The sequence below is a fragment of the Xenopus laevis genome, chromosome 1S, assembly GCF_017654675.1.
Source record: "Xenopus laevis strain J_2021 chromosome 1S, Xenopus_laevis_v10.1, whole genome shotgun sequence".
In the NCBI taxonomy this organism is placed as follows: Eukaryota; Metazoa; Chordata; class Amphibia; order Anura; family Pipidae; genus Xenopus; species Xenopus laevis.
Window position 1 is genome coordinate 161214446 of NC_054372.1, and position 15606 is coordinate 161230051.

The 15606-nt window shown below is 39.3% G+C and overlaps 1 protein-coding gene across 5 annotated transcripts in view; it reads left to right on the forward strand.

The window, feature by feature from the left end:
* epb41l4a.S (erythrocyte membrane protein band 4.1 like 4A S homeolog) overlaps window positions 1–15606 on the forward strand; it is a 112524-nt gene that overhangs the window by 28367 nt on the left and 68551 nt on the right. For 4 of the 5 annotated variants that reach the window (XM_018235838.2, XM_018235848.2, XM_018235856.2 and 1 more), the window contains 1 exon segment: window positions 7714–7818. The exons of the other annotated variant lie outside the window; for it this stretch is intronic. In XM_018235838.2, coding sequence (XP_018091327.1) covers window positions 7714–7818 — 105 coding nt within the window. 5 annotated transcript variants of the gene reach the window in all.

A 15606-nucleotide genomic window follows, 5' to 3' on the forward strand; every position in this document is an offset into this window, starting at 1 on the left:
AGGGTGAGGAGGCAGAGGTGAGAAGGAGAGTCTTAAATATAAGACAGGGACTTGCTGTGCACACAAGGAACAGAGAAGTAGGACAGGAACAGGGTGAAGTGAGCGAAGAGTCAGACTGGTACAGGACAGTGTGGACAAAGAAAGCAGTACAGGAGTAGACTGGACAGGACGAAGCGGGTGTAGCGAATCAGAAGCAGACTGGAAGGACCTGAAGATAGAACGGGCATAGCGGATCAGGAACATACAGGACAGGACAGGAAGATGGAATGGGCGGATCAGGAGCAGACTGGACAGGACAGAGTGGATCAGGAGCAGACTGGACAGGAGAGGACAGAGCAGGCGTAGCAGGAACAGGAAGGGTAAGGCAGAAAGAGCAAGGTACAGAGCAATGTTAGATTTAGGCTAGACAGACAAGAAAAGGTACTGGGTAGGCTAGGCAAGGTTCAAGGTACAAGGCTGGAGCAGGAGCATGGTCAGACAAAGCAGGGCAAGGTCAAGGCAAGGAAAGGTACAAGGCACAAGAAACAAGAACAAGGCAGGTTCAATGGAAAAGGGCTAGAGCAGGAAACCTAGCCATGGTCAATGCAACAGTGCTATGGTAGGCCAATGCTCAGGCTTGAGGGCGAGGAGGGCTGCTGCTGGGAAAGAGCTACAAATTCCAGGTGATAGGTTAAGACAGAGCCAGAAACCCAAAAGTCCCTGGCTCGAATCCCAGCAGAGCCTGACATGCAGGTGTAATTTCTTGGGCTGCCTTGTTCTGTTTGCAAACAAGCCCTTTTGTGTACCTCCTGTTTTGCCCTGTGTAAAATGTGTTTGCCAAACCGGTGTTGTCGGTTGTAGCAGTGTGAGGGCCCCACAGGCAGCAAATTGTGTAAATTAGTTTCTTATTTCCACCTGCCATGACTGGATTCCTTTAATTTAACAAGTCAGTTTAATCTCGTTAAAACATAGCAGTGCCACTGTTCCCCTCATAGTAATTTACAGATATGTTTCCAGCAACCTTGGTAATAGTAAACAGAGGCCAGCACTGGAGTTGACATTTAATGAACTCTGGCACCATTTGTGTTTTTTTTGTCAGTCAGAAGTGCTTTCCATTGAGTTCATCATTAACTGAACATGCACGTGGGAACCGAATGGTATTCTAATGGGACTGTAATATTAACATGTACATACTGCTCAGACTGATGTGTTGCAATGTTTACATGAATATGGCTGTAAAATATTTGCATTCTTTCATAGAAGAGATCTGTGATATGAGGCACATGGTTAAGCTCTGCATACTTCTAAACTCCATTACATATATAGATATGGGATCTGAAATGCTTTTGGCAGAGAGCACTGTTCTTTAAGGCAGACTTGAATATCGATAAATCTACCTCCTGGAGAGTGTTGTTCACTTGTTTGGCTGTTGTGAAGGGGTTTCTCTGTACTATGGAAATGATTCTGCGATCATCCACCACGGTTGTTTTCCGTGGACTTCCAGGTCTTTTTGCGTTGCTGAGTTCACCAGTGCTTTCTTTCTCAGGATGTACCAAACTGTAGATTTTTCCACTCCTAAAATTGTAGCAACTTCTCGGATGTTTTTTTTAATGTTTTTGCAGCTTAAGGATGGCTTTTTTCACCTGCATGGAGAGCTCCTTTGACCGCATGTTTTCTGTTCAAAGCAAAATCTTCCACATACAAGCACCCCCCTCAAATCAACTCCAGGGATTTTATCTGCTTCATTGATAATGAAATAACAAAGGAATTGCCCATATCTGCCCATGAAATAGCCTTTGAGTCAATGGTCCAATTACTTTTGAGCCCCTGAAATGAAGTGATTGTGTTAAAAAAGGCTTTAGTTCCTTATTTATGTATTTTTATGTAATATTTTAGTTCATCCCATTGAATTAATTAAAGCTGAAAGTCTGCAGTTCAACTGCATTTGAGTTGTTTCATTTAAAATTTATTGTGGTAATGTACAGAACCAAAATTAGAAAAAAGTTGTCTCTGTCCAAAGATTTATGGACCTAACTGTAATGTAATGTTAAATGTATATCAGATTTGTACTGAGGCTGTCGATGTATGGATAATTAATATCCTATTTTTTGAGTGTAGAAATGATATTTAAAACCTGCTTTAGTGGTGTTGTATATTATTTTCAAACTATTCCCCATGTAATTAGAGATTAGTGTCTGAATATACTGTATGACATATATAAATATGAGTAGAGATCTTTACATAAAGATGCCTCTGCAAGGCTCTCTCTTGGTTCTATATTATTTTGTGGAAAACGTACTTAAACTTAGTTATGCCGTAACATAACTACCCTCTTCTGGGCCTGGGTGGAGGATGTGCACCTGTCCCCCCCCCCTCCAGACAAGTGTTTCCTTACCAGCAGTGTGGTCTCCAGCAGGCCCGAAGGGGAGTGGGCCCAGTTGCAATCGCACCTCCCACTAGTTACGCCACTGTAGTTGTGTTTCTTTTAACACAGTATAGTCTTGCAAAACTGTAATCATAGATCTCAAAGGCCCTAAATATAATCGAGAGGTGGGCTCCTTCTCAATATTTTGGGATTGGCCCTGCTATTGGTCTAAGTCAGCAGTACTCCCCAGGAAGAGCACTGTCAACAAGCTCCCCCCCCCAGTCTGCACATTCAAATAATGTGCCAGGAGCGAGGAGGCAGACATTCTGTGTGGGCCAGGAGCAGGGGAGGCAGAAATTCAGGACCTCAGGAACTAGGGGCAGCCATGGAGAAGAGGTATGTGATTGGCGCCACCTTTACCTTTGCGCCCTAGGCACGTGCCTCTTCTGCCTACCCCTAGTTCTGGCCTGGAGTAAAGTCTTTAATTACATAAACACTGCTTTTGGAATCCCCAACATATGCTCTCCTAGCATCTTCTGTTTAAGCATTTTGAATAATTTAGGCCTATATTCACACAACAATTGGACTTTTGTGGATAACATCAGTGGACTGTAATGGAAATTCAACACTGTACCATCTCTGGTTAATGACATGGTCCTAAGCAGACACTGATTGCAAGAAACATATGGAAAGAAAATCCAAATCTAAATATTGGATAGCTAAACAATTATTGTACAGGTTTATACTGTACTTTAGAAAGAGATTGCATTTTTGTCTATCTTACAAATGAGGTGTGTGATGTAGGGTAATAAAAGGGTAATGAAAGAAACCAGTAGAATTTGTAGTATTCCTCTATTTAGTCCGTGTTGTTAATACTTTTGAATTGAGGCAGATTGCATATACATTCAATAGCAATTTGACTATGTAGTAATTAAGGTACATGCTTTGGGACCATGCTTGGTGAATTATCTCTGTCAGACAGCAGGTACATCTGCGGAAAGTAGCACTCGTTTTATGCCATCAGCCGCACATTAATGCCTTGCCATCTCCAGAACTGCAGCTGTGTCTACATTCTCTCAACAAGTGAAATAGCAAGAAATAGCACATTAATCCTTAATGTCTTCCATTATAACCTATGCTACTGCAAATTTAATGGCATAATACCATGTACGTTACCAGACCTTGTTACGGGAACACATTCCTTATTTGGACACCACAACTATGTTCTTGAAATCTGTGCAGAAATGAATAAAGAAATGAAATAGACACCTAAGGCTTTTCTGCTGTATGTACTTTTGCTTCCAACAAGTATTCTCATTTCTTCTGCTTTAAACACCCAATCAAAACAAACCAGCAGTCCACTGCAAAACCTCTGTATAATGAGCTTGTCATTATCGAAAAGTAGTTGTAGTTGGGGGAATGGAGGAGTTTATATGGAGGGCTTTTCAGTGAACAGTTGATTTGTTTTGTGCTCATATGGACATGAAGTAGAATGTGACTAATTTAAATGTTAGGTTTTGCCCTGTTTGGTGCAAGAAATAACAAAAACCATAAATATTTTGTATTTAAAGGGCATGTAAAGGCAAACAAATAAAATCCCATTTTTACTTTCTTTAATGAAAAAGAAACCAATATACTTTAATTAAAAAAATGTGTACCATTTTTATAAGAAACCTGACTGTATGCAATGAAATTCTCCCTTCATTTACTGCTGTGGATAGGAGTTGTCAGCCAGTCCCTAACTGCTGAGCAGGGAAACAATCATACTTATGAACAGCAGGGGGAGCCCCCGCCTTACTTACCAGCCATGCAGAACTCAAGCAGCTTTGTTTATGATGATCCCTAAGCAGCCCAGACCACACTGAGCATGTGCACTTAGTCTTAGTCTTGCAAAGATGTTTAACAAAGTTATAAGGTGGTGACCCCCTGTAGCCAACTTTGAAAACATAAATTATTTGTTTGATTAGGCTTGTGGTGCAGTAAGTTCATGTTTATATTTAGTCTACAAAATACAGCATTTCTAGCCTTATTCTATTTTAGACTTTACATGCCCTTTAAAGGAGAAGGAAAGGTTAAAACTAAGTAAGCCTTATCAGAAAGGTCCACCTAAATATACCAGTAAACCCTCAAAGTAGTGCTGCTCTGAGTCAAAATAAACACTGCATTTCTATCCTTCTATTGTGTAGACATGGGCTTCTATTCAGACTTCCTGACTTCAGCTTAAACCTCCTTGTCCCATTTGCAGTTTTCCCCCCTTTCCCCCACCCCATTCTCTGCTGTAATCTGAGCCCGGAGCTATAAGTGAGCAGGGAGAGACTCGGGCAGGAAGTGATGTCACACCAAGCTAATACTGTAGCTGCTATCCTAAACAAACAGAAAGCTTCTACAGCTTTTTACTCAGGTATGGTAGAACATTCTAAAGAATAAATATAGTATTCTAGCTTGCACTATTGCAGCTAAACTATTGGCAATAAAATGCCTCCATAGCTTTCCTTCTCTTTTAAAACAATAGACAGCATGTTCTGCACAAACACTTAATTGTACTAATGTTGAAATGACAGTACACTTTTTTCTTAATCCACACTGTGGCAAAAACCTATTTTACACAAAACTCTTGGCCTGCCCTAAGCAGCTGCTAGTTGTTGCTCAGCAAGAGCTAATTTAGATGTTATCCCTGCATCTAAAGTATAATATTGAGTCGGTGGAGGGTTTAATTTGCTTTGTTCACTTCACTATCTTCTTTTCTTGCCTGAAACATTATTATGCTGCGTGTCCTGGCCTAACAGCTTCCTGAATGTGTACTATATCAGTCTTGAGGGAAAAGATAGTTTTTGGGTAGCTCTGTCCACTAATGGCAGGCTTTTTACATTTCAGCTCCCGCTGCTAATATCGAAACATCTTTTATAGCAGACTGAAGAGACCTTTGTTTTTTTCCCTAAAAAGCTCTTCTGATAGGCATCTAGGATAAATGTACTCTGCTCTACAATTTCTTGGCAATATGAAGCCTTAAAGGAATTGTTCAGTGTAAAAATAAAAACTGGGTAAATAGTCTGTGTTAAATAAGTAATGTTTCTAATATAGTTAGTTAGTATAGTTAGCCAAAAATGTAATGTATAAAGACTGGAGTGATTTGATGTGTAACATATCAGTCAGAACACTACTTCCTGCTTTTCAGCTCTCTTGGTTTACACTGACTGGTTACCCTGGCTACCAGGCAGTAACCAATCAGAGACTTGAGGGGGGGATGCACATGGGTCATATCTGTTGCTTTTGAATCTGAGCTGAATGCTAAGGATCAATTGCAAACTCACTGAACAGAAGTGTCCCATGTTGCCCCCCTTCAAGTCTCTGATTGGTTACTGCCTGGTAGCTAGGGTAACTAGTCAGTGTAAACCAAGAGAGCTGAAAAGCAGGAAGTAGTGTTCTGACTGACATGTTACACATCATATCACTCCAGCCTTTATAGATTACATTTTTGGCTAACTAACTATATTAGAAACATTACTTATTTAGCACAGACTATCTATTTACCCAGTTTTCATTTTCACACTGAACTGTTCCTTTAAGGGTTGGGGCAGACGGGCAGATTTCGGGGAGATTTAGTCGCCTGGCGACTAATTGGCTCTTCTGTGGTGCGACAATCTCCCTGAACTGCCTTCCGCCTGCTTGAATAAAGAATCGCCTGCGCTAATGCACTCGCGGTGCTTCAATTTCCGAAGTCTCCCTAAGTTCGCAACTTCGGAAATCGAAGCGCCGTGAGTGCATTAGGCGACGAAATCCCCCCAAATCTGTCCGTCTGCCCCAACCCTTAGTATTGTAGCACTATGTGCTAATGTGTGTCTACACATTAATGCACTTCACAGGATTAGCAATTTTTATTCTGTTTCCCAGAAGTACTACTATCTTATTAAAAGCATCTCTAAACACAAATACAGTATTTATATTCCTTGTTGCAAACTTTAAATTAGTCAAATATGCAAATATAATTACAGGTATTGGACCTCAGGGCTGCTCCTTGCCTTTGGCGGCAGTGAGCGGCCAGTGACAAGGGGTGGCAAAAAGTCACCTTTTTCCAAATTTCCATATTTTTAAAGTGGAAGCACTGCGTATCTTGTTGGCGCTATATAAATAAATGATGATGATGAAATTTGGCTCCAGTAGTGTATAGAGCACTATATACACTCATTCACTAGTGATGCAGGCCCCCTTTGACCTGCTCCGACACTAAAGTTTTAAGAGCGGAGCATCAGGACTGCTGCCTCAGGATCGCCCCTGTGGGACCTGTTATCCAGAACGCTCGGGACTTGGAGTTTTCTGGATAATGGATGTTTCCATAATTTGGATCTCCATGCCTTAAATCTATTAGAAAATCATGTACACATTAATTATACCTAATAGACTGGCTTTGCTTCCAAATATAGATTGATTTTACCTTAGTTTGGATAAAGTACAAGGTACTGTTTTATTATTACAGAGAAAAAGGAAATCATTTTTAAAAATTTGGATTATTTGGATAAAACAGAGTTTATGGGAGACAGTCATTCCGTAATTCTGAGCTTTCCGGATGTGTTAAAGTGGTTCTTTAAAGTTAAATATGTTAACACTGGTTTCAGGGAGAATTTTCCGTACGTGACATTTAGAGGACCTCAGGTTTCTGACTCCTGCTCCAGTGTTTGATATGTAGAAATAAAGTATGCTAACACTAACTTATAATTCAGGTTTTGCAGTTCAGGGAAAATGTTCTGTATTTTGCTGCAGTATGGCAACCATATGGGAGAAAGATGTTTTCTATAGATCAAGTATATGGCTTAAGATCACTGATTTTCTGACTGAATCTAAGGAACTTGCCAGTATTACTAGTCATTCAGCACCAATATTATCCTTTCATTTGATTTTCAGACATAATAAATGAATAGTGCATGAAAGCGATTGTTGAAAAATCAAGAGTTAAAATTTTCTATATCCCCGTTGTTTTTTTCCTACTATCATCTATTCTTTTTTTCATTCAAATATAAAGCGACATCTGACTTCTAATGACGGGGCTTTTAATGCACATGGAGATGCTGGTTATGTCCTGCAAATGTTTCAGTTTTCTATAGATGCTTTTATGTGAATAGTAAGAAAATGTCTGTTATTAAGCCCAGTGAGGAAAAAAAAACACAAAAGGAGCATCTCAAGAAATGCTTCATGCATTTATATGTGAATAGGGAAAACACAAAGCCTAAAGAGGCTTGTGCTGTGAGGAGGCCAAACGTAACTCCTGGTCAATAAAAGAAGCCTCCTCTCTACAATGGTATAGTAAACGCATGAATGGCACTCACAAAGCTGGAATATGCTTCTGAATAGATTCTGCGCATTCTTTCCCACAGAAGTCAACGAAAGGCTCTGTTCTCCTGGACTACGCGTTCCGTCACCTAAATCTCGTGGAGATAGATTACTTTGGGCTACGTTACTGTGACAGAAATCATCAGACGGTGAGTGAAAGGAACAAGAAGCTTTTGCTTGTCCAACCATAACTGCTTCCTCTTTCTTGGTTCTCATGATAGCGTTTAATTTTATGAGAATGATTAAAACAAATAAGCAGATTCAAATAAATAATTTATCCAAGGCTCTCTGTGTAACGTCAGATCCCAAACCACATAAGTAAATCAAACCCTGTCAACATCCCTTATAGGATCCTCTGAAATCTCTCTATAGAGTTGCCACATGGAAAAAAGTGTTGGAGAGACATGTGTTGCTGCCTCTGAATTAGGGCAGTTACACATGCTAAAATTCGAGATTTAGTCACCCAGCGACAAATCATCTCTTCTTTAGGCGACTGATCTCCTGGAAAAGCCTTCCCGTCGGCTAGAATCTAAATCACCGGTGGGGTGGCACTCGGAGCGATTTGTGTTCTGAAGTCACCCGAAGTTTCCTCGTGGCGGGAAAACTTTTCAAGGAGATTAGTCGCTCGAAGAAGAGGCGATTTGTTGCCCGGCGACTAAATCTCCCTGAATCTTTGCGTGTGCCCTTACCCTAAGGGTGAAGACACCTGAACCTACTTAGTACAATTATCAGTAAATTGTCAGCATTGTCTATTATTGTAGCCTTGACAAGTAGCTGCTACTACTAGCTCTGTGTATCTTGGAAAGATAACGGCTGTTCAACATAACAGAAATTCTAGAAATTGTAGTTTAGCAGTAACTATTTTATAGCTCAGGACACTCTCAGGGACAGTAGATTACACAGCGGTAATAATCATGCACGTAACCATCATGATTGATAGAGTTCTAATAAAAAATAAATGGTTTGAAAAAAGATATATTTTTAAAGTTATGATTTCTTTGTTTCCTACATGGTTCTTGTTTAAACAAATCATTATGTTGTTGGGTTACAATAGTAGTTTTGATCAAACTGCCTGTACTCACCCCAGATCACTCCACTATTGAGTTAAGGGTTAGTTCACACGAGGAGATTCGGGGAGATTTTATCGCCTGACGACTAATCGCCTCATCTTCTGGGCGACAATCTCCCGAACTGCCTCTGCGTGTCTTCCCATCCGATATAATGAAAAGTTGCCTGCGCTAAAGCACACGCGACTCTGCGTTTTCCGAAGTTTCCACGTGAGGCAACTTCGGGCGACTTCTGAATTGGTATACACATTGGTAAGATTATAGATTATATAGCATTGTGTCTGAAAAATGTTGTATGTAATTGTGTTGTAGTCTTTTGTGTCACTTACTGATACCTTTGATAGCTAAAGTGTTATACATAATAGGTTGGCTATAAACATGCAGTCGATATAGAAATAGTACCACTTTTTTTCAATTGTGATAATTTCTCCATTCCTGACCTGGCCCCCTAGTGTGATTACTCTGTCTGTATTCTACTTGCCCCTCTTATAGCTGAGCCACTGCCTTTCACTCAACATGGGTATATGCCTTTACTGTATTGGTCTCTGCTGCCCACAATCCTGCTCAATCGACTTCAACTCAGGGGAGGTACTTGGTGTCGGTAAATCAAATTTGTGAGGTTTTAGAGGGGTTTCTACTTCAAATACAAAATCAAATATTTGCTTATTTATTAAAAAATCTGACTCTAAAAACCTTGATTGAACACAATGTTGGAAAAAACCTCAAAAACATTGTAAATTTATAAGCTTAAAGAACTCAAATTTGTGAGTTTACAAGGTCAAAAAACTTTGCTACGTGAGTTTACAAGCCTTAAAAAACTTGAATAACTTGAAAATCTCGAATTAAATATATGGCTTGAATTTTGCCTAGGACAACTCCCATCGACTTTTACAGGAACTTGCAAGGTTTTTTGTGCAAAAAAAAAAAATCTTAAATAATGGCAACATTTTGAATATGAACACTGATAAATCACTGTAGGGGCAGATTTATTATATATATTATAAAATTTTTTTGTTTTGGTCAAAACTTTCGATTTCGAATTGTGAATTAGAATTTCAAGATTTATCCTACTCTGGCCTTTTAAGCTTGAAACTAAACTCGAATTCGACTATTCGCCTCCTAAAACCTGCAGAATTACTGTATAAGTCAATGTGAGAGGGATCAATTTGGTGATGTTTGTAACCTTTCTGACATTCAAGTTTTTTTGTTTGCGAGATTGGTAAAATTTGTTGTAATTTGATTAATTCAATTTTATTTTTTATTTTCAAAAAAACTCACATGAATTCTAAATTTGACGCTTGATAAATGTTCCACCTCTCAACAATCTGCCTCTCTTCATGCTGATGTTAGAGTCAAATTCTGATTGACAGGTAGGCCCATTGGTGTGTGCTGCTTTTGCTAGACAATGAATAAGAGCTTAGTGTCTTTTAAAATAACGGTCTCAGACACAAAACTTCATGTACATGTTACTGAGAGGGGTCAGTGAAGGCAACTTAATTATTGCAGAAACAGTAAATAATTTGTAATTGACTCTATTTAAGTTTCTTATTTCCTTTGAGATGAATCTTAAATTCAATTTACATGTTCATTGTATTTCCCTTTCTGAGGAGACAGGATTGCTACCAGGAAATTATTATCTGGCAAACCTGTCAGTAGAAATAAACATTTATGAAGATGCTGTTCAGAGGAGTTTTATAGACAATAAATTAGTGTGCAAGCATTGGCTGATTCTATCTAGATTGTCCTCCCAAAAAATTAGATTAGCTTTTTCAGAAAAGCAATAGTTAACAGAGTCAAGGAAGGGCAGATGACAGCCATTTTTAACACAATGGAACCAAAGAATTTTAATATTAGCTTATATATATATATATACACTCTTTTTAGAGAGTTCATCGCTCTGAACTACAGACAGTAACTAGGTGCTATATAACTAAATAAATACAAATAGAATACAGTGCTCTTTATGTAGTCTATTTGAGAGCAAAGGTAGCAAGGGATGTGGCTTAGTACTAGTACTAAATCATTTGGCACAACATAGGATTTAGTAAAAAATTCCTTTGTTGTGCCAAACATTTTTCCATATGTGACTTTTTGGTGCACTCGGGCATTTGCCCCACCATTTTTTTGTAGAAAAAAAATACTTGGATTTTTCGTGATTTACTAAAACCCCAATGGTGTTAAGAAAGTCAGAATAAAAAAGTACTCCAACACAGACCTGCCAAGTTCATGTAGAAGTCAATGGCAGATGTCCCTAAGCTATCCTGATTTGCACTGAGTTTCCGAAAAAGTTGCAATATTTGGATGTCAAATCCATAATTCATGGATTCAGATTTTTTTACAATCTTATCAAGACTTTTCCCGCACAAGAAATTTAATCAATAGGGGGAAAAGTCAGTGCAAATTTTGTCGGAGTGGCTTTCCAAAAACAGTGAGATAAATTTGGATCTTGATAAATAACCCCCTTAGTGTGTGCTAGTACTTCTAACAGCCTGGCTAAAGCTAAACTGGGCTGTCTGTTTTATTTTCTCAAACTTGCTTTAATCTGGTAAGACATCAATGATGGTATGAAAACTAATGTAATGGCAATATTTATTAAAGGTATTAGAGTGGGAGCCTGGCATTTACGGACATCTGTGCTTGAGATCTGTAATAGAGGCGTTATCTAAATGTTTGTTCTTCTGTAATCAAGCGATGTAATAGAGCATGCGCAGTTGGAGCAGTCTTCTGGTTCATGGCAACTGCTCATGCGCCAAAAGTGCTGGAAATTGCCGAAGGGAAGGAAGAGGACCCCAAGAAGATCGGAGATCTGCAAGATGGCGCCCATGAGCTCTGTTGTGCATAGTCTGACCGATACGTGAGCAAACTCTTAGGGCAGTTTGAAGGGTAACAAACTATGTGGGGGGGGGAAGCAGGGGGGCAACTATCTAGTTTAGTAGGTAGGGGCTTTTCTTATTGGGGGGTTCTCCTTTAAGTATTATTATTATTATTATACTGTATCTAGTACCATAAGTCTAAAGCAACTACACTCAACCAAGCAGCTATTCCATTCCATTTTGTTCATGTCGGTGTTGGCTGAAATTCACAAATGTGTAAAAGTGTGATCCAGTCACAATGCCACCATGATTCTTATTAAGTCAGAAGTTTCATTGTACATGACTGGATGTGTGAATTGTGAAACTGCTGGGGTAAGGATGTCAAAGAGGCATTGCATATTGATGACAAGGGGTGTCACAGGCCCCCTTCTATTTCAAAACTATTTGTAATTTATATATATGGATTTTTTAACTTTTTTTTTCTGGTTTTCATCACTTACAACAATAACTTTGTCATTGAATATGTATAATCCATTTATATTGGAAATTTGCTTAGAATGACATTTTCTGTCATTATACAGAATGGGCTGTTTGGGTTTCCAACCCCTTTAAGGTATAGTTTAGGTGAGTACGTTTTGGAGCCGTATGCAGAATCCGCTGCTGCTATCCACCTCTTTTTAATGTGCATCATTCTTTAAACGTCTGTGAGTACCCCCCTATACAAATCCTCACGGTATAAGGCTCGAGATAGTGGTTAATAAATCACAAAGATATGCTTGAGTGGATATAAGGGACACTTTATTTATTATATAAGATAATCACAAAAGGTGTGTGAATACATTTGGAAAATACTACACCATATTGGCGAAAATCTCTCTTCTCTCTTATTCTTTTCTCCGGGAGACTGACCTCGTGCTGTAAGCGCTGGTTTTCCTTTTAAAACTTTGGATCCCTATTTTGAGTCTGAAGGAGAACAGACATACGATATACCGGCAGAGGAAGCGGACAGCCAGAATCCTTAATATCCTTTTATATTTACTATAGTTTAGATGAGTTGTCCAGGGGTTAAAATGAGAAGCTGCCAAGTTCACTTCACGTGTCTATGCACTCGTGTTGGTGAACGTTTTTGCTTGTGCAATAAATTCTTCATTTTTAAACAAGACCAAACATACTGCAAATCTGTGTTTCATGTTACTATATCCTTGGGGGACATGCGTAATGTTTGACTTATAAGTTGCTGTTAACGTATTTCAGAATTTTTTTTATATCTAGTGGGAAAATTTATAACTGACAAATTACTGATGCATCTGATCTTTTTTTTTTTTTTTACTTTACTTGTGTTATTTCAGGTAAAAAATGACATGAATAGCATTTGATCTCACTTGCTAATTAAAGCCAGCACATTAATTTACTAAAACATTTTCCCAGCTTTAGGCACAACTTTTTACAGCTAATTTTTTAAAAAATCCTAAAAGTTATTAGAGGTGGCTTTTTTTGCCAACCCTGCTAACTGGTTGCTCACTGTTCTCACCTTGGGGCATATTCACTAACCGGCGATAATTCGCCAGCGATGGTTTAGCGCACATCGCAACACTTTGCCAAGCGTAAATTCGCCTGGACAACGCTAATTCACGAAGATCCAAAGTTGCTCACAGGGTACCGAATGCTGGCGAAGTTGTGCTAGCGAAAATTCTCTCAGCAGTTCGAAGTTACACTAGCGTTGGCTAATTTGCATACGGAGTGCAGTTAAAGTACAATGGCCGAATATGCTGCAGCAAACACATTACACTACACAAGGCATGGGAACCTTAATAAAATTATATAGAGGTGTTATATTGCCCTACACATGTGCCTACAGTTTAGTTTAGGTGCCATATGTTATCAAATGCAGCCTATCACCCTGTAAAAAGGAAAAGACGCCATTGTTTTTTGGGAAAATGTTCAACTTTTTTTGAGGAACTCCTATCTACTCTATTGCACTTCGCCTGGTCTGAGGTGGCGAAGGCAAGTCTGGTGATAGAGGTAACGGTCAGTAAAATCAAAAACTTAGTGAATTTGTGTAGTAACCCTCTTTTGCCAGAGCGAAAATTCGCCTGGTGTTAGAGTGTGAAGTTGCGCCATAGTCTATCTCCTTGGCGAAATTACGCCCAGTGACCATTAGTAAATCTGCAAAGTGCAGAAATGATGTCACACTGGCGAATTTTCGTCAGCGTTAGCCACTTCGCCCTTTAGTAAATTTCCCCCCTTGCCTCATGGCTGGAGCAGCACTGCCTTTATACATAGCACATTTGTCACCTACCTTATTTCTTATACTCCTTGTTTTGGAGAAAAGTGAAATTTAGGGTTTCCACCATCAGAGATGTCAGCGGAGGTGATGTTTTGTGGGTACGCCAGTGATATTGAGTGGTAGGGTTATGAAGTAGCGATCAGTGATTGGCTGATTTCCTAATTTGGAAATCCAGACAGGCAGTTTTCACCCAGACAGGCCTTCTGAAAACTGGGCTGTCTGGCTAAAACTGGTCAGATGGCAACCCTAGTGACATTTATCATGCCATATCAGTCATGTGGAGGGATATTTTATTGAAGTCAATGGGTGATATTTCATTTATTCCCAGTAATGAATGTGGTTGAGATGCCAGCCTGGACCCAAAAGGGATCCTGGTGCATTTTAGTCATGCCGGCCCCATCCCCCACAGGGCTGGAACTAGGAGTAGGCAGAAGAGACTTGTCGGTTGCCACCTGTCCAGTTTTCACCTGGATAACCCTGTTTTCAGAAAGGCGACCTGGACGAAAATTGCCTGTCCAGATTTCCAAATTAGAAAATCTACAGGATGCTGAAGAGAATGACTCATCAGTTGGCCAATCACCAATTGCTCATCATAGGCCTCCTTCCCCAGATATCTCAAACCTGCCCACTAAATGGCACCGTCCCACCATTTGATGTTACCCACCATGTCCCTGGATCGTCACCACCCTCACCCTGTCTTGAGCCACTTAAAAGGTGGCAACAGTTCACCATCTTTCATTTTCACAAACAGAACTCAGATTTCCCAGTCTCCTAATACTAGGCAGCAATATTCTGAAATCTGTAAAAAGCAATTACTTTTCTAAAAAATGACACAGCTTATACAAATACATAATAGAGATCATTTAGGTTTCTGGTGCTTATTAGTGACCACAGATGAAGGACCTGTTAACGCAGGTGACAGGATGATGGAGGTTACATCAAGGTGACTCCCAAAAAATACCAGTGAGCTGACAAGTCTGATGTGGTCTAGTGACGTCTGCATGATTTTAAGGACCAGTAAATCAAAATATACCCCCAAATGTAACAGAAGGCACTAAGTTTGCCCAGGAGCAGTAACCCATAGCAACAACATGATGGTTGTTTTTTAAACAAGTGACCAGTAAATGCTACCTTGCTGACCAGTTGCTATGGGTTACTGCCTGTGGGCAAACTTAGTGCATTTTATTACATAACCCCCATACTCTTTTAATTTAACATAGATCTTTCTATCCAAAATATATAAATACTGTTATCCAAAAGCTTCATGATTTGTTGGAAACAAAAATCGGCCCCTGACCTGTTTCAGTTACACTATATTAAAAACCAACCAGTGCAGAAAGGGACAGGTAAATACTACTTTCAAAAGCAATTACATTTCCAAATAACCTAAAACCCACTGAAAAATTTTAGTGAATATGTTTTGGAAAGATGCTTAGCATTAGAATAGCAATTTCTTTCATTCTTTCAAAATGTATTCTAAATATTCTGGTAGGTTCTTTTTTTCTTTATTAAAGGGATCCTGTCATCGGAAAACATATTTTTTTCAAAACACATCAGTTAATAGTGCTACTCCAGCAGAATACTGCACTGAAATCGATTTCTCAAAAGAGCAAACAGATTTTTTTATATTCAATTTTGAAATCTGACATGGGGCTAGACATTTTGTCAATTTGCCAGCTGCCCCTGGTCATGTGACTTGTGCCTGCACTTTAGGAGAGAAATGCTTTCTGGCAGGCTGCTGTTTTTCCTTCTCAATGTAACTGAATGTGT